This window comes from Engystomops pustulosus, chromosome 1 (assembly GCF_040894005.1).
Source record: "Engystomops pustulosus chromosome 1, aEngPut4.maternal, whole genome shotgun sequence".
NCBI lineage: Eukaryota > Metazoa > Chordata > Amphibia > Anura > Leptodactylidae > Engystomops > Engystomops pustulosus.
The window spans coordinates 50,057,053-50,076,578 of record NC_092411.1 but is presented as its reverse complement, the minus strand read 5'-3'; the positions used below and the strand labels follow the sequence as shown (position 1 = coordinate 50,076,578).

General features: G+C 40.8%; 1 protein-coding gene across 6 annotated transcripts in view; it reads right to left on the bottom strand.

The window, feature by feature from the left end:
- Nucleotides 1-347: 347 nt before the first annotated feature.
- PAM (peptidylglycine alpha-amidating monooxygenase) overlaps nucleotides 348-19,526 on the bottom strand; it is a 117,549-nt gene continuing 98,370 nt past the window's right edge. For 4 of the 6 annotated variants that reach the window (XM_072140103.1, XM_072140135.1, XM_072140117.1 and 1 more), the window contains 11 exons: nucleotides 18,773-18,902; nucleotides 14,719-14,835; nucleotides 11,969-12,041; nucleotides 10,961-11,165; nucleotides 10,680-10,880; nucleotides 7,939-8,054; nucleotides 7,667-7,766; nucleotides 4,664-4,717; nucleotides 3,465-3,677; nucleotides 3,248-3,304; nucleotides 348-1,092 (listed from right to left, as the gene is read on the bottom strand). In XM_072140103.1, the coding sequence (XP_071996204.1) occupies nucleotides 908-1,092; nucleotides 3,248-3,304; nucleotides 3,465-3,677; nucleotides 4,664-4,717; nucleotides 7,667-7,766; nucleotides 7,939-8,054; nucleotides 10,680-10,880; nucleotides 10,961-11,165; nucleotides 11,969-12,041; nucleotides 14,719-14,835; nucleotides 18,773-18,902 (1,451 nt within the window). In that variant the 3' untranslated portion in view covers nucleotides 348-907. The remainder of the gene's footprint in view (nucleotides 1,093-3,247; nucleotides 3,305-3,464; nucleotides 3,678-4,663; nucleotides 4,718-7,666; nucleotides 7,767-7,938; nucleotides 8,055-10,679; nucleotides 10,881-10,960; nucleotides 11,166-11,968; nucleotides 12,042-14,718; nucleotides 14,836-18,772; nucleotides 18,903-19,526) is intronic. The other 2 variants (XM_072140127.1, XM_072140145.1) reach the window with 1 other exon arrangement.

The window sequence follows — 19,526 nt, the reverse complement described above, 5'->3', positions numbered from 1 at the left end:
CTTTAAGGTTCTAAGCAAGTCAGGATGGGTTTCATTTAAAGCCATTTTTTTGAGACTAAAATATTCATGGTTGCCAGTATAGCCCCACCTTCCAGAGACCCTCATTATACTAAAATGCAGTGGTGAACTCCATTGTTGGGGCATTATACCCCATTGTGCATAATTTTGCTGAAATTGCTGAATAATAACAGATGTACTAGAGCATTCATATATCCTGTTTGTCGGATTCTTGTTTGTGTATGTGCATGTGATTGGGACCCTTCTAGGATGGGCTGCATCCTCAGTATCGGTCAGAGATTGGGGGGCCTATACTACAGAAAAAGGAATGCACAAATGCCAAAGTAGTCTGAATTTAATGCTCTGCGAACACTTTATTACACAAAGTACATTCAGTTTCTGAAAATAGTGTTCTAAACAGTGTAACCATCAAAAAATAAGACATCCCAATAACACCAAACCAAAACGAAAATTAAATAGTCTCTTTTTTTTATATCTTTTACAGTTTTAGTTATTTTTGGATGCTATATCATTGTGAATTTAAAAAAATAGAAGAGATTTAGCAGCTTTGCATTTTATGTGGCACACATCTTTGTACTGCGATTAGTAGTGACCTTAAAAGGCATTAAAATAATAAATTGGCAATTAAAGTGCTATTGGAGAAGCGGAGAAAGGCCATAAAACAATGAAGAACTCTCAATGAACCAAAAACGTAAGAAGTACGCGGTCTACGAAGCTTTCTATAGTGATAACAAAAGGGGTTCTGAATGTTCACATAAGGACTACAACTGCACTCAGAAGGGAAAATAAAGATAACATGACACTTGTACAGCCCACAGAGACTAGTACAGTTACAATTAAATACACAATCTTAAACGTGCTAAAGGGCCAAGGGCTGAATGGAAGAGTTTCAGGAAGAAGATACTGGCACTGGTGGGATAGTGGGTGCCGAATACTCTTCTTCTGAATCGGAGCCATCATCGTCATCTTTTTCTTGGTCGCTGCCTTCCGTGCTAAGTCTGTCAAAACCTTTTCGGCTGTATCCTTTGTGACTAGCAAAGAAAGTTCCTAAATTGAGGCCTCCAGTTCCTTTTCCTACAAAAAAAAGATATAACATAAAGTATAATGTAAAATAGTTACATGGCTATTCTGGGCACAACAACTTCTCCCCTGTCCACAAGACAAGGGATAACTTACTGATTGGTTGAGGTCCTATAATTGGAACCCCTAGTGCTGCCGATTTATTCATTGTCTATGGACCACTGTGCCGTGATCCATGGATGTGCCAGTGATCCTTCTCCTGATCATCAGGTTCAAAGTCTACTGGGGTAAGAGATCCAACATCCCTCTCCCCCTTTAGTATAGACTGGATGATTTAAAGGTTAAATACACTTTTGTATCGTATATTCCTGCTCCCATAAACTGATACATCATTCTTCAACTTCCACTGAATGATATTGGAGTGACTAATAGTAAAAGGGTACATAGCTTTTCAATAAAAAAAAAATATTGGTAAAAAAGTGTGACATTACAATAGAACCTGGTGTCCTAAGAAACATTTACACACTATAAATCATGGGGGTTTCCTTTCTCAGTCCTAAAAAGACCTAAACTGTACAAGAAAAACCTTACCTTATCACCCACAATATATCCGGAACACGATAATCTTATGAATTCACAATATGTGGAAAAAATTTACAGCAAAAAGCGGACTTATAAGAAGTTAAACACAAGCCACATGTGCACAAATTAATTAAATTGTGGCTGTTTTTCCACTACAGGCAGTCCCCGGGTTACATACAAGATAGGGTCTGTAGGTTTGTTCTTAAGTTGAATTTGTATGCAAGTCGGAACTGTATATTTTATCATTGTAATCCCAGCCAGAACTTTTTTGGTCTCTGCAACAATTGGATTTTAAAAATGTTGGGTTGTCATAAGAATCAGGATTAACACTAAAGCTTCATTACAGACACATTTGATAACTGTTACAGCTGATCATTGTAGCCTAGGACTAAAGTACAATAAATTACCAATATCCAGAGGTCTGTTTGTAACTAGGGGTCGTATGCAAGTCGAGTGTTCTTAAGTAGGGGACAGCCTGTACTTTTTCCAATCTTTCAAAGATCTATGAGGATAGGACCCCCTCTAAGTCTTACTGGACATCCTTTTAAACCAATATCTGCAGCTCTTAGAGATCACACATAGTACACACATGTATTGACCTGAAACAGTGTGTTCAGATGTTTTTGGCCAAATGACACAGGGACACGCTCTAATTTGGTCCGTGTTGTGGACCACTGACTTCTGTTAAAGCTTTATCGTAAAAATAGAACAATCATGGAGGACGCACATCCATAATCTCAGGATTGTGCACTGTCCAAGGAGAACACCACATCTGCGCAAGGCTTTACGCCAGTACAGTTTAAACCCAGTGAAAATCAGGTCCCGAAACCACTTAAAAGAAATCTAACACCAGTATTGTAAACCAAGCACACTTACATGCTGGTGTGTGCCCCCTTCTCCTTTTAACTTCGTTAAAGCCTTTACAAAAAAAAAAAAAAGACTTAACAAGTATGCAAATGAGCCTGAGGGGCTCTGGACTCCATAGCATAAGAAGCTCAAAGAAGAGCAGATGCTGCCAAAGGGGCAAACACCAGTATGTACGTGTGCTTGGTTTACAATCCTTCATCCTGGTGGTGCATTTCCTTTAATCGATAACTACATAAAAAGCAGCATATCATGACACTGCGGGTTGGTTTTATGTTGTATGCAAATTTCTTTAAATTGTGTAAAGGAAAGCTTTCTGATCAGTCAAATTACAAATATATGAATTGGGATAAAGCAATCATAAATTACAGCTTCAGGAAGATTTATTTACTCCAGTGCTAAAGAGCATCAAACTTTCCATGCCTATATCCTATAAACTTTCCATGCCTATATCCTATATACTTTCCATGCCTATATCCCATATACTTTCCATGCCTATATCCCATATACTTTCCATGCCTATACTCTATATAGGACAAGTGAAAGAAGGGACTGCAACCTGACAATGGAAGGAACTGGATTATTTTCTGAAAGAATAAATACATACACTAACCCGCTGTAGGTAAACTAACCCACAGGATTATTCCGCTGTAGGTACCCCCCCCCCCCTATACCTAAACTGCCTAAACCTAAACACATCACTACAAGACTAAAAAATAGGATTTATTTCCATGGCATTTCAGTATACAAACAAAATCCAAACCTCTTAGTTTTCCTAGGATTCCTCCAGATGAGGGTTCGGATTTGTGTTCCACGTCACCTGGAAAAAGTACCAAAACATTGGCTGCTCTTAAGCCATATTTCTACTGCCATGGATATGAAATGGTGATGTGTTTAATGGGTGTCACTACTTCAGATCACTATGACCTATGAAGAAGGAAAGTCATCTCTTCTATAAGTTGCCACTGCTTGGTACATACCCCCATATATTCTGCCCTTCCTCCATCGTATGAATATCGCTATAGCAACAAGGACCACTACAGGAATTATCAGCAGAGTGATAATGAGGATTAAAGGCACTCCAATTTTGTTTTGTGGAATCATGGTCTGCTTTGCTTGTTCATGGTGCTGTTCTTTGGCTGTAGTGTTCGATTTAGGTCGGGTTCTGACATGTGTCTCCAAAATTTCAGTTTCTGTCAAAAGAGTATTAGCAGACAATCAGTACAAAAGAACACATTCACAGAAAAAAAGAGAAAAAAATCCCCCAAAAACTTATTTTAGGCAGCCTGCATTTGTATTATTTTAGGGGTCATTAGTAAAATGAGAAAAGGGATTACACATATAATAAACAGCACAAGTACAATAACCATGAACCAACTCAGTAATTGATACAGAGAAAGGGAGGACTACACTATTCAAGTCAAGACTGAAGACGTTTCTCAGGTGATATAGCACAAGTAGCAGGGATTTTTATTTCTAGAAGAAAATGTCCTTTTAAAGGTTACTTTTAACATTACAATAGTGAAAATGAATTTCTTGCCATACTTGGGAGCCCAAAATTGTAGCCCATATATACTCGAGTATAAGCCGACCTGAGTATAAGCCGAGGTTCCTTGATTTTACCCCCAAAAACTGGGAAAATGTACTGACTCAAGTCTAAGCCTATAGGGTGGGAAATTCAGCCGCTACTCATCAATAAATCTCCAGTAGTCTTCCCTCATCAATAAAATGTTCTCAGCAGCCCCTACAATCAATAAAATATCCAGCAGAGTGCCCCCATAGATTTAACCTCCAGCAGAGTGCCCCCAAAGATTTAACCTCCGGCAGAGTGCCCCCAAAGATTTAACCTCCGGCAGAGTGCCCCCTTAAAAAAAATAAATGTAGTACTGCCGGAACAGTACTACTACCACCGCAGTAGTACTATGGTACCATGGTGCAAAGTGGAGAACCCAGTTAAGCAATATGTATTACAGATGTGGAATAATGCCACAGGATCTCTGTACTACTGGGTGACCACCATTGTTACACATGAGCATCAAATTAGAATATTTCTTTAAACCAGTGATCCATGAACAACGAAGCTAAGGTTTTGTTCAACAGAAAGCATGCAAAAATTAAAAAACGACATGTAAGACTATACTAAAGTGATCACATTTCCATGTCGCAGTGTAAAGCACACCTGTTATTTCTTCAACCTCAAAGCCGTCCTTCTTCACTGATCGATGCTCGTCAACTAAACGATAAAAAAGATAAAATAAACATAAAATACAAAATGATGGAAATGATGGACTGGTTGTGCCAAGGATTATTACTGCCCAAAGGCTTCTTTCTCCAGAAAAAAATGTATTTTCATGTCCATTTATCTTGATGCTTTACCAGAGACAACTAATACAGGACTATGCAGAAGATAGAGTTCTACATAAAAGTGGTAACCAATATGTCATCTCTTCTATACTGGCAAATAAACATAGGATGTATCACCTAGAGCAGTGATGGCAAACCTTTTAGACGCCGAGTGCCCAAACTACATCCAAAACCCACATATTTTTCGCAAAGTGCCGATGCGACAATTTAAACAGTAACTTATTACTCCCTGCTCTGTCACAGGTTTAAATTGTATAGGCACCTGAGGACACCAATAAAGAGAAGGAGAAAAAGCTTTGGTTATCATTGTAGCTTCCTTCTAGGGTCCTTGGCTGCCTGGGACTGCAAGAGGCCTTGAGTCCTGTCTGCCGCACTCTGCCCTGGGGTGATGGCGCAAGTGCCCATAGAGAGGGCTCTGAGTGCCACCTCTGGCACCCGTGCCATAGGTTCGCCACCACTGACCTAGAGTTTACCGAGTAAAAACACCCTCTCAAATACTTTTTAGAATATTTAATTGTCTATGCTCTGTATGTGATTAAGGGTTAGTCATTTGCTTGAGCGGCTACTCAGCTCTGCTAAGGGTATGGGGGCGGGCATCGGCCCGATCGCGTATGCGTTTCTATGGAAACACATGCAATCGGTAACCAGAACCACAGTGCTAGCGGTACGTGTGACCGCACCCTAAGAGTTGTAGCTATATAGTTTACAGCTGTTACATGGCCCATACAGACCTTTGGCTAGATATCTTCATCGACTTAGGGTCAGTTCACATGTCAGTTGTGTCTTCAGTTATTTTTATCAGTTATCTTGAGGTAACTACGTAGACTTGAGGAACAAAGGAAGGACTTGCACCCGTGTGTTCGGCCACACATGGTTTTGGCTCACAATAACTAATGCAAGTAACAGAGGACAAAACGAAGATTTGGCCCCTAGGCTACATTCACACTGCCGCTGGCCGCCTGCGGTACACTCCCGCCCCTCTCCCTAGGGATATATGGCGCACGGGGCCGTATTCCGGAGAAAGATAGGACATGTCCTATCTTTCTACGGGGTACGGAGTGGTACAGTGCTGCACCGTGCCGCTCCCGTTTGGCGCCGTGCGGCCACCTGTCCAACTGTTCGTTAACACTTAATTTCTAATCAGCCAATCACATGGCGGCAACTCATGCATTGAGGCATGTAGACATGGTCAAGACAATCTCCTGCAGTTCAAACCGAGCATCAGTATGGGGAAGAAAGGTGATTTGAGTGCCTTTGAACGTGGCATGGTTGTTGGTGCCAGAAGGGCTGGTCTGAGTATTTCAGAAACTGCTGATCTACTGGGATTTTCACGCACAACCATCTCTTACAGAGAATGGTCCGAAATAGAAAAAACATCTAGTGAGCGGCAGTTCTGTGGGCGGAAATGCCTTGTTGATGCCAGAGGTCAGAGGAGAATGGGCAGACTGGTTCGAGCTGATAGAAAGGCAACAGTGACTCAAATCGCCACTCGTTACAACCAAGGTAGGCAGAAGAGCATCTCTGAACACACAGTATGTCGAACTTTGAGGCAGATGGGCTACAGCAGCAGAAGACCACCCCGGGTGCCACTCCTTTCAGCTAAGAACAGGAAAATGAGGCTACAATTTACACAAGCTCATCGAAATTGGACAGTAGAAGATTGGAAAAACGTTGCCTGGTCTGATGAGTCTCGATTTCTGCTGCGACATTCGGATGGTAGGGTCAGAATCTGCCGTCAACAACATGAAAGCATGGATCCATCCTGCCTTGTATCAACGGTTCAGGCTGGTGGTGGTGTCATGATGTGGGGAATATTTTCTTGGCACTCTTTGGGCCCCTTGGTACCAATTGAGCATCGTTGCAACGCCACAGCCTACCTGAGTATTGTTGCTGACCATGTCCATTCCTTTATGACCACATCTGACCCAACATCTGATGGCTACTTTCAGCAGGATAATGCGCCATGTCATAAAGCTGGAATCATCTCAGACTGGTTTCTTGAACATGACAATGAGTTCACTGTACTCAAATGGCCTCCACAGTCACCAGATCTCAATCCAATAGAGCATCTTTGGGATGTGGCGGAACGGGAGATTCGCATCATGGATATGCAGCCGACAAATCTGCGGCAACTGTGTGATGCCATCATGTCAATATGGGCCAAAATCTATGAGGAATGCTTCCAGCACCTTGTTGAATCTATGCCGCGAAGAATTGAGGCAGTTCTGAAGGCAAAAGGGGGTCCAACCCGTTACTAGCATGGTGTACCTAATAAAGTGGCCGGTGAGTGTATACGTCCCCCATACGGCAGTGTGAATGTAGCCTTACATGTAGGGCATGTTCAGTAACCGTCCAGAGATGACTGTCCAGGGAGGGAGTGGAGGGAAATTGCCCAACGACCTATTGTCAAGTTGAATCTGGTGTTATTTGTAGGGTTGGGGTCGGTAGAAAGTACAAAGTCCAGTGCTGGCTTCAAAGTGAAACTGTTAATTATTACGTTTAAGATTCATTAATTAAATGCAGAATTTGCTCCATTTTTTTTTTTAAGAAATGCTAATCATATAAATATGTTATGTTTATCAATGTGATGTCCATATTTATTTATATTGGGTTTTCCTCATGGTCTGATTATATATTAAATTAACTATACAAATATTGTTTACCTAGAATTATAATTTTTGATTAAGAAAACCTAATATCTGAGGTTCCTGTGCTACAAACTAACTTATTGAATGTGTTAAACAATGTACTTGGTGGTTTAAAATAAATAAGTGGCAAATTACTGTAATAAAATACAGTGGACTGATTCACAACTTACTTTCCGAAGGAGAGAATTTCCATACAATATCGGCGTGAGCATCTCCAACAAAAACAGTGCCCTCTTCAGAAGAGACAATGTCATGAGGCATATCAAACGTCTGTAACACAAAGCACATGACTCTCATGTGGACTGAAGATCAATACTGGGTCAAGTGTTCTAGCACATGCTTGCTCAATATCTCGTTGTGTATTTTGTGTGTGGGTAGAACATGGGTTCTGGACCCCCCAAAAGGTCAGCTGCCCATGCCAAGCCATCCATAAGCAACTTACCTTTCTGACTGGGACAAATGAGCTTAGGATCTCTCCCAAGGAATAGTTCATCACAAAGCCTTGCACGGGCATAGAATCCAAATAGGACTTGCCATTGACTGCAAATAATATGCCACCTGGAACAAAAATGTAATACAAATTTGAATTGAAAGTAAAAAAAAATGTCTTAAAAAAACTTTAAAAAGCACTGACATTTTTAAATAATAAAATGTATATTTAGTGGATATTGGCGTAAGCAGTGCCCATTTTCATTAGGAATATAGGATTAGGTTATCCAATTACTGGAATTGTTAGAATGTTCAAGGTGCTAATAGTCAGTATGCCATCCAAACCAAGTACTATTCAAGGACACCGACTATGCAAGAGACTAGAAAGGAGCAACAATGATAAACCAATTCTATTAAAACTTCTCCATCTTATGTGAAATCTCATCCATTTACCTATTAAAAAAACCTCCTCCAAAGTCATGTGAAAATGAGTCATATTTTACCTGAGATGAGTAAACCTTAGAGGCTGCAGAGAACTTGTTCAGACGCCCCTAACTTTAATTGTATAGTATCTAGTAACATTTCTCTGGTGCCATATTATAAAGTAACTGTCATTTCACATACCGTAATTTTTAAAATTGGGTGGGGGAGGTGTTGTGAACATTTTTCTAACATACCATATATACTCGAGTATAAGCCGAGGTACCCAATTTTATCACAAAAACATTGGGAAAACCTGTTGACTCTGTGTATAACCCGAGGGTGGGAAATGCATTGATCACAGCCTCCCAGTATATAGCCAGCCAGCCCCCTGTAGTATATAGCCAGCCAGCCCCCTGTAGTATATATCCAGCTAGCCCCCTGTAGTATATAGCCAGCCCAGGCTGTCCTCTGTAGTATATAGCCAGCCCCCAGTAGTATATAGCCAGCCAGCCCCCAGTAGTATATAGCCAGCCAGCCCCCAGTAGTATATAGCCAGCCCCCAGTAGTATATAGCCAGCCAGCCCCCAGTAGTATATAGCCAGCCAGCACCCAGTAGTATATAGCCAGCCAGCACCCAGTAGCACATATCCAGCCAGCCCCCAGCAGCATGCAGCCTGCCAGCCCCCTGTAGTATACAGCCTGCCAGCCCCCTGTAGTATACAGCCTGCCAGCCCCCATGTAGCATATAGCCTGCCAGCCCCCATGTAGCATATAGCCTGCCAGCCCCCATGTAGTATATAGCCAGCCAACCCCCTGTAGTATATAGCCAGCCACCCCCTGTAGTATACAGCCTGACAGCCCCCCTGTAACATATAGCCAGCCAGCCCCTGTAGTATATAGCCTGCTAGTCCTTGTAGTATATAGCATGCTAGTCCCTGTAGTATATAGCCATCCAGCCCCCTGTAGTATATAGCCCGCCAGCCCCCTGTAGTATATAGCCCGCCAGCACCCTGTAGTATATAGCCCGCCAGCCCCCTGTAGTATATAGCCAGCCCCCTGTAGTATACAGCCTGCCAGCCCCTGTAGTAGACAGCTTGCCAGCCCCTGTAGTACAAAAAGAAAGATTAATACAGTACTCACCTTTCTGACGGTCCTCTTCTGCTTCCGATGCCGCCTCAGGTTTTTTCGCTCCTCTTCGGGACGTTCCATTCCTCTTCAGGTCTTTGTGCTCGGCCGGCACATAAAATGACATCAGCCGCTTGCCGAAGCCATTGTTTGTAAGCCGCCGGCATCATGAGGGGATCCGAAGAAGAGCAGAAATTCCCGAAGAGGAGCGGAAGAACCCAAAGAGGGTCTGAAGGACCCGAGGCTGCACTGGAGCATTGGACGCAGAAGAGGACCTACGGGGGACATCGGAAAGGTGAGTACAGTGTTATTTTTTATAGACTGAGTATAAACCGAGTAAGGGTTTTTCAGCACAAATTTTGTGCTGAAAAACTCGGCTTATACACACGTATATACGGTACTTAATTAAGACATCTGCTCCCTCCATGGCAGTAGTATTCTATGAGGATTATAAAACCTCAAGCTCAAAGTGAAAGGGTTAATGCTAACTGCTCAGAGCTGTTTAAAAAAAAACTGGGAGATTAGATGGAAGCTTTTAGCCGGCCCCATAGACACACACTGTACAGGTTGAGATATGGATCTGTACAGGAGGGAGTTGCCGTTCATTTACCAACCAAGCAGAATTTCTTTAAAAAGTATCCTATAAAAATGTTCACTAAATGTTCACTAAACTCGCCTCTCAACATAATAATAAAATTATATTAAATGACGGTTACACTTTTAAAGATAAGAATCTCATTTTTTTGTCACATCCAGTTACTGAACCAGAGTAACTGAAATATGAGATTCTTAAGTTTAATATGACAAAAAACAAGTTCCTACTACGTATAGATGCTTCTTTGCTCACGTTCACATGACTTTGGAGGACAAAATTTACAGGTAAATGGGCAAAGTTTCCCATAAGACAAGGAATTCTAGAAAGGACATTTCATACCGTACCCGAGGGGGTAAGTACCGTAGTTTAAAATCCGTAAAATCTGCTGACAGGTTCCCTTTAAAGTTTTATTTTCTTAAAATGAATAACCTCTTTGCATGAACTCCAATTTACAGTATGCTAAAAAGTTCTTCATAAAATACAACTTCCAATACCACAGACACAGGGGCCACACTTATACATGGAAAGGAACTTGCTATGAACTGTTAATCTAATACACAGGAAGAACAAAAAGGTTTATTACTAATGTAAAATACATTTTGACAAAGTACCTGAAATATAAGAGATGGCAAACACCTTTGACCCAAATTCTTTGTGTTTAATTTCTTTGACAAAACGTCCAGTTTCTGCCTGGAAACACTGGATCCTCCCGTTCTCTCTGTCGGCCACGCACAGCTGCCCATGGTCGGGTATCATGGCCAGACTGTGGGGAATACTGAATTCACCAGGCTTAGCCACTCTTAGAGACGTTTCTGGAAAAGATATTCATTGCTTCAGTTCCACCAATAAATAGAATTTAGACAGTAGGACAGTCTCCATCACAAAGTCTCACCTTCTCCCCACTGCATGATGAACACCCCATGGGGTGAATACTGTACAATTCTACTATTGCAATAACCATCAGCTACATAGAAGTTGCCGGTTATGGGATCAACAGCAACATCAGTTGGCTGACAGAAATGTCGCCTGTCACTGCCGGGTTGGAAAGCTACCCCAAGGGTCAAAAGAGGAGCGCCATAAGGCCCAAGCTTGAAAACCTTTAACCAAAGAAAGAAAGAAGGTTTATTAGTTTTAGTACCAACAGTCCAAAATACGCTACAAGTCTATGGATTACTAATTCCTCCAATGATTTAAAAATACAATTAAAGGAAATCTACAATGAAAACCAGGGACACTTACTCATAGATCCAGGCACTGTGATTGTGGTAATCTTCCTTTATTTGGTATCCATGGCCTCCTTCCTTCTAAAATAAAATTTTAAAATGAGGCTATGATAATGAGCCTGAAGGGCTCTGGGGCGGTATTATCAGAGCACCTCCGTGCTGCAGTTTCACAAGCTGTACCACGGTCTCCCCCACTGCACTTCCCCCGCTGCCTGTTGTAATCTCACTGCAGCATAGAAAGTTTTAGCACACAGTGGAAGAGGGGGAATTGCTCTTTGCCCAGTGTAACAGCCTGTAAAGCTGCAGCAATGAGGGGCTCCCAGAGCCCTTCTGCCTCATTAGAATAGTTAGAGAAGTTGATTTTAGAAGGAAGGAGGACATGGATAACAAATATAAGAAGATCACCACAGTCTGGGTGCCTGGATGTATGAGTAAGTGCCCCTGGATTAACATGATGGATATTGAAGGTAGCTTTTCTTTAAGCAACTTTGTAAAAGCTTCTACCATTTTGTGTATAGAGCCCCATGTTCATACTTCACTTTCATGTTTCCTATTGTGTTTTATTTTAGGCCTACAAAAAAATATTATGTGTGCTCCTTAAGTGTACAGAATTTTCATCTAACACCATAACGTGTCTGGGAGTATACAGCAAAACACATTTTTCCACCGCATTTTACCTGGTGAAGGGCAACATCAGTGACCCAAAAATTGCCATCTCCATCAACCGTCAACCCATGGGGCAAATAAAATCTACAAGAAAAAGATGTCAAATTTTGGTTGTTTGTAAAGCTATACAATGCGTAGAATGATCATCTTGATGTATTCAAAATGCATTGCATATACATTTATCTAAACACCAAAGAAAGTCATGAATAAGATTTTATTCCGAAACACGTAGAATTTGTAGATGTATTTAAGTGGATTTCGATATTCAGAATAAAGCATTTCAGATTTTATATTAAAGGGGCATTCTCATGAAGACAAAATTCTTACACATTCTCTAAGTCCAACTTGTCTCTATCAGCCCTGGTGTTTACACTTTTGGTTGCCCCTGGATCCGACTGTAAATCAGACTATGGTTGGGCTGGACAGATTTTTCTCATGAAGAGTGTGATGAACCCTTACTCTCGAGTCCAATCAAGATGGAGCCCCAGAATTTAGCCCTTATGCTCCGCCCACAATGCCATCTCCACGCTAAACTTACTCCCAAGCACTCGGCACCCAGACAAACTCAGTGCCACCACCCACAAATTACTGGCACTTCCGCCCAGCAAGCAACAGTGCTATAGGCAAGATAAGGTCTTTATTTGAGGGAGTCATATAGCAGAGCTGCTCTATGTTTAACTGATTAGGAGAGCTAGCAGTGCTGAGAGTTTCATTGTGTTTTATATCCATCTCATGGATTTCACAAACTCTGATCTGTCTCTTTCTCAGATACTAATAGAATGTTCAGAAGCTAAATGAAAGTGTAGATAAACCCTGTACCATGATAATCAAAGCACATTGTCAGAACACAGCATCTCACAACAGCACTAGTGAAATCATCAAGTTTCTGCTTAGACCGTCCCCGTCCACACTTTGGAATTTTACACTGACCAGTGATAAGAGCTAAAACAGCAATAAAACTGACAATTGTAAAGTAAAGTGTTAAAAATTATCTTTATCGTGTAAACATTACTAGGGGATTAAAATTTGAGAACTTTCTTTCATGGGCTGGAGCTGGACTTATTGGATCTGATATACATTTATCTGTTGCATAATGAGACACATACCAGGTTGTCTGTGACTTACATGAAGAGTCTGCAGCACCCTGTATAGTGGCTGTGCTTGGTATTGCAGGTTAACGTCATTCATTTAAAGGAGACTGAGCTACAACAGCCCATGTGACGAATTTACATGTTGTCACCAGCCTGTCAAGTAATAGCGACGCTCACCAGAGGGTCACAACCACTTTAGGCAACTAGAAGCTTTTTCAAAACCAGACCCAGACCTGTTTATGGCGGGAGGATACACACTGATACAATCAGTATACGATGTTAAGAAAGTGCCCTGTGTCAAAAGAAAATGACAGCAGGAATAGCTACGGCTTGGATAAAAGGGAATTCTGGGTAATATGACAGGGGGCTAATAGACCCTGATCTAAGCTATACCAGGAACAATGATGCCACCATTTTAGAAATCCACTTGGACTTATCAACCAGTTACCATACAGGTATAACTGCCCACAATAAGCCTTCCTGCTCACTGTATGGACATTTTCAACTTCTTGTCTTGAAGTTTAATTTCCATAGAAATGAAAAAAATACCCTGGAGAAATGTTCGTCAGGTGGAAGATGCAGTTTCCACGGCTGATGTTTGTGGCCAACACTTTGCTCTAAATAATTAGTGAATGTGCCCATCTGTGAGCGCCAGCGCCCTCCAGATACAGACGAGCGTATATTTTCACATCACATCAAATCTTACGTTATTAGTCTGTCATATTACGTTACACAAGATAACGCCGTGTCACAGGGAAACTGGTGGAAATACTCAACCTCCTAAGGACATGACTATGATTATAAGAAGATGTAGAGTCCCTGCTCTCGCAGATGGGTCAAAGATATAAAATTAGTGCTCTACTCCTTATACTGTTTGTCAAATGGCGAGAGCCTCTCACCACCTCTTCATGGACTGGAAATAAAAGATATCCCCGACTCCTTGCATCGCCAATCGTCCTCCTTTAGTGGGTTGAAACACAATCCTCGTCTCGTTACCGTGTCCGCGGTGTGTTCCCGATTGGCGATGCAAGGAGTCGGGGATATCTTTTATTTCCAGTCCATGAAGAGGTGGTGAGAGGCTCTCGCCATTTGACAAACAGTATAAGGAGTAGAGCACTAATTTTATCTCTTTGACTCTGTGACTTTGTGGCGTATACGGGAGTATGCCGTATTAGTGGCTCCTCCATATTTTGTATGTTACATTTTCCAGATGGGTAACTGGGAGAGATGAAGCTTCAGCAAATGACTAGAAGTGGAGAGGCACAATTTATTTTTCTTCTATGTGGGGGAGTGAGGGCAGTGCTTCCCTCTAAGAAATAGGACTAACAAAGGTGTCAAGCTGTGGGTATGATCAGGCCCGTTCAGCCCAGTTGCATGATGTTTTATGGACGGGTAGTGTAAACTTGGTTGCATAGTACCCCATTTCTGGCTAAGGTTTTTCCAGTCTTGTGCCATTTGGTCTTTCACCTACTATTGGCCATGTGATAAATGTCATTTATACACTAGATCATCAGATTATACAGCAGAAAATCTGCCCCTCTGGATGTACTTTCCAACAAGTTGATCTCTTGGACTATAGATTATAAACAATTCACAACCAGCAGTGAGATACAGTAAAAGTATATAAAGCCATACACAATATACACAATGGCAGATCACACTGTACGTACAGGTTTCTGCCAGTTGAATGTAGAATGGCAGAGCTGTTTGGGTTGACCACCAGTATGGTGCTTTCTTCAATGGGTCCAATTCCTCTTTGTTGATAAACATATTTCCCGTCAAATGAGCTGTAACCAAAAATATCAAAAATTAGTGCAAACAGAAAAACATCCAATATAAAAATTAAAACATGCCAGAAAAAAAAGAAATTCTTGAATCGATGACCTTTCTCAAATAGTAATATAACCTGTATAATGATGTGGTGGCTTACCATGAACAATGAGAAGTAACAAGCTTCCCCTTTCCCACAGACAAAGAAAATGAAAAATCATGGCTGCAATTCAACATTTATTCACCAGAGGGCACAAAAGTCAAAGTCATGAAACAGGTCTAGAGTTTAGACGCTTGTCGGGAGGGGGTAGAACTCACTAAGGAACCATATATATTACAGACATTGTAGACATTAACAACGCAGAGAGAGAGACGGGCACTAGTGATATAACGATAGAGGGTGAAAAGGTTGTACAATTTAACGGTAAAAAAATGTAAAAAAAAGTTTTCGCTGTTTAAAAAATGTTAAAGTGTTGGCCACCTTATTTTTTTTTTTTCAATATTGATTTTTATTGAAATTTTTTAAAGTATGAAAATACAAACATACATCACATCAGAGTTGCGTATACATCAAAGGTATATAGATTTTACATATGACAATAAAATATCTCCAATATCAATTGCGTTCTGTTATAATAGCTGGAATATGCATACTTTCTTACTGTCCTTTATTCTTCCAATTGTTATGCCATTTATTTAGGAGCTATTATTTCCATTTAAAGTGGTAAAGTCTCCTGTGTGATGAAACAAAACAAGGAAGAGCAGACTTTTGTTTTTCCTCCGGACCTAAAGCTGGTCGAGTAGCTCTGCTCAACCTTAATTACCATTAACCGCAACAAATTTTAACTAAAACAGTTAACCAGAACTGTGACCCGGTTTGCCTATAAATCTGATTTTATTCAGAATAGTATTTACTTGATATCCACTTCCCCCAATTTTTTATGAATTTAGGGTGTGTGTGATTCTGGAAGGAGATGATTTTTTCAAATCTGCAGGTTGTGTTAACCAGACTCAGTACTTCTTCTATTTTTGGGCACTGCACCTCTTTCCAATGTCTCGTAATAATAAGTTTGGTTGCCATTGCTAGGTGAATAGCTATATTTCTATTATCTACTGGAAGTTGATCTATATCTATCATTAACAATGCAGTAGCTGGGAGTAGGGAGACTCTGGTATGGGTGACGTTCTTATATATTTTGGACGTCTCTTCCCAGAGTTCGCTTATGACTGGACAGGACCACAGAGTGTGTAAAAGAGAACCAGGTTGGTTGCAGTTCCTCCAGCATAGATGCGTGGAAGAAGGGAAGATTTTGCTGAGCCTAGTTGGGGTAAAATACCAGCGTAGGTGTGTTTTGGTGATAGCTCTCACCGTGCGTGCCACGGATAATGCTTGGAGCAAATTAAATTCCAGCCAAAAAGTAGGGAAATCAATTCCATACCAGCAAATTCCATTGGAACTGCTGAAACTAAACATATCTAATATAAATGTTTCCTCCTGGCATTATCTGGGCATCCACTCCTTAGAAGACATCAGATCTGGCAACACAATAGCACCCTTTAACCTACTCATGAAAAAATATTCTATCACAGAAAGAGAATTTTATTCTTATCTGCGGGCTAGACATTTCTTGCAGGGCCTCTCAAACACTGGACCTACACTAGACTCATATCTTTTTGAATTATTACATAGCCCTACCACCTTCAAAAAAGGAATCTCCCTATTCTACAATATGATCGGAGGGAAAAAACTTTTCTCTAAACTACCACATATGACACGTTGGGAACAGTCTTTAAACGCTATATTTTCTGACAAACAATGGCAGGGAGCTCTGCGTATGACGAATACATATCTTAGATGCACATCTCACTTGGCCACCTTATTTGATTATAAGTGTAATGTGTGAGGGGCAAGAAAGCAATTCAGAACAATTTCTAAATTTCTAGAAAAGTAAAGTAAAGCCTCCTGGTTCAGAAATGTCTTTTAACTTAAAGGACATCTACCACTAGGATGAAGGGTTCTATGCAAATGCGTAGGTGTTTAAAAGGTGTTAATGGACTGGGAGCCCCACAGGCTCATTTGCATACAGTCTTTCATCCTGGTAGTAGATTTCCTTTAACAGCTGCCATTCCTGTCCATAAAATGGGTGTGTATGGAGGGTCATGTGATCTCTAACTGTCCATGACAATCTATCTTCTAGGACCTTTAAATTGTATTCATGAAGTATTCATAAGGTCCTAATAGGGACCTTTATCTGTGAACATTTAATGGACAGGAATGGCTCCAGATTAGGTAAAGGACATTTCTGATCAGGTTATTTACTTTACATTTCAAGAAAGCAGCTCAGAACTTTCAATAGATGTATATTTCTAAATTACCTAATTTCCTGCCCCCCCCCCCAAACCTGAAGTTTTTAATGATTAGTAAAGTAAGAGTACAGCAATGTGGGCTTAACTAGTGCATGCCATGGACTCTGAAATGACCTAAGTACACCACTCATCCCAGCAAATAGTGTGGTTAGGGACAAAATCCGATAGTTTAGTCCCAAAAAGGGTTTTATAATATACACAAAGGAGGCTCTGGCGCTCTACTTCCATCACGGGGCCGATTCCATGCCCCTCCCATAATTAATTATGCATGCCTCCAAATTTTTTTTGGTCCTCCTCCTAGTGCAGAGAGCCAGTGACGTCACTCAACTCTCAGGACTTCTCATGCATGCGCCGTCACTAAACTTGTGCAACCCAATATATATATATGTGTAGCTGCTGGCTGTGTAAGATTAAGAGGAATCGGTCTGCTAATGTAAGTGGAGTGCCAGATCCTCATTTGAATATATTATACAATCCTTTTTGTGACTAAACTATTGGGTTTTTGTCCACAACCAAACTATGTGCTGGGATCAGTAGTACAGAGCCCGGAGCGTGGTGTCCTCAGGTAATTTCAGCCTAAGTCAAGTGGTAGATTTCCTTTATTTTACATTTAGTTACTAAAATCTAATTAAAAGTTCATCAGGACATCCAAGAATGCATGTGGCAGGAGATGCAGTAGAACAGCCCAAATCTGTCTGGAATCGTGGAGTGTGGTCGGGGCTCAAGTGAAATTCTCCAAAAGAGTCTTCTTTGAAGATGTTTATTAGGCAATAGCAACACGTCTCAGAATACCTGACGTAGGCTCGGATGCCGAGCCGAAACACGTTGCTCAATAAACATCTTCAAAGGAGGATACTTTTGGAGAATTTGACTTGAGCGCCGACCACACTCCACACTTCCAGACAGATTTGGGCCATTCAACTGCATCAAGATAGCGTTTCTGATCCCCCTGGAGCAGTTTACCGATACGAAATGGATGTTGGCAGCCATCCTAAAGACAACACCTGAAGGCGAGCACATTACCAGTAATTTATTTGATCTTTACAGTTGATCTACTATACTAGGACAGCGCTTTCTGTCTCTTTTCGGTCTTTGATACTTGACCGTATATCTGGGGTTCCCGCGAACTCCAGAAAAGGTCTCCAGGTGATTTCTCCGCTATGTGGCAGAAGAGGAATCATACATGCGCTGCTTTCTGACAATTGACAATTAGATGTGCATAGATTTGGCAGACACTGTGTATGCTTATAGATTATGATAATAATGGAGACAATACTGAGAATGTTATTAATGGAAATGTTCTGTATCCCTGTTTTACCCAGGTCATGGTCACATCACCATCTTGCCTTCCACTGTTCTGCTGTGTTATAGAAATAGAGCAAGAAACAGATGGTCCAATGTGCAAAAAAAAAAAGAGGATAACAGTGATGTCTACATGATCCGATTGACCATAAAGGGGTCCGCCATATCTTATTTGACTGGATGTAAATCTTTTTTGTATGCTATTTATAATGAAATCTGTAAAAGACAGGTCTAGCCTGAAATATGTATAACTACCTATATGCCTAGGAGTTAGAAGTTACTTACTTTGCATCCCACACATGGTCACCTCTGTGAAAAATAACTAAGTTGTTGTTGCCATCCAGAGCTAGTCCTGAGACTTGTCCTAGGTTTAGGTTTACTCCAGGCCAGTCAATATCTTCTTCCAAGTGATAACCTGAAGGCAAAAAGCAAATAATAATGTCTCATAATCAATGCTTAATGTAGTGTGTGTGGTCTACAGATAAAGCAGCCAAATCTAGAGGAACTACCGTATGTTAGTGCAGCCATTAAAAGTCACAAAGTTTGGTAAAACCAAAATCCTAATCCCTAAATAAGCATTACTAAATTCTGGCGTAATATCCATTGTACAAACACTGAGCAAAACCCCATTTCTGAAATCACAAGATACTGATATTTTGGCTCATATTTATACAGGTAGATAAAGAACATATGGGCTATATGAAAAGCCACATTGTCATAAAGGTCATAGAAATACAATTGTATGGACAGAAAACCATCGAAAATGTACCAGATAATATGCTCTCATGTCACAAGTAACTACTATTTAAAAGGCTTCAGGTATTAAATAACAAGGGTCAACTATGATATTAAACATGTCCAAACCAAAGCAAAAAGTAGTTAATACAGTTCGTAATCATAAAAAAACACAAAAAAACTGCACTAACAGTACTGGTCCTAAGAATTCCAGTCATTGTATCAAATAATATCGGATAAGTTAGCTCATCATAGTGGAGGAGATTCATTGGGGCACATTAACTAAGGGCTTTGCGAAGCACTT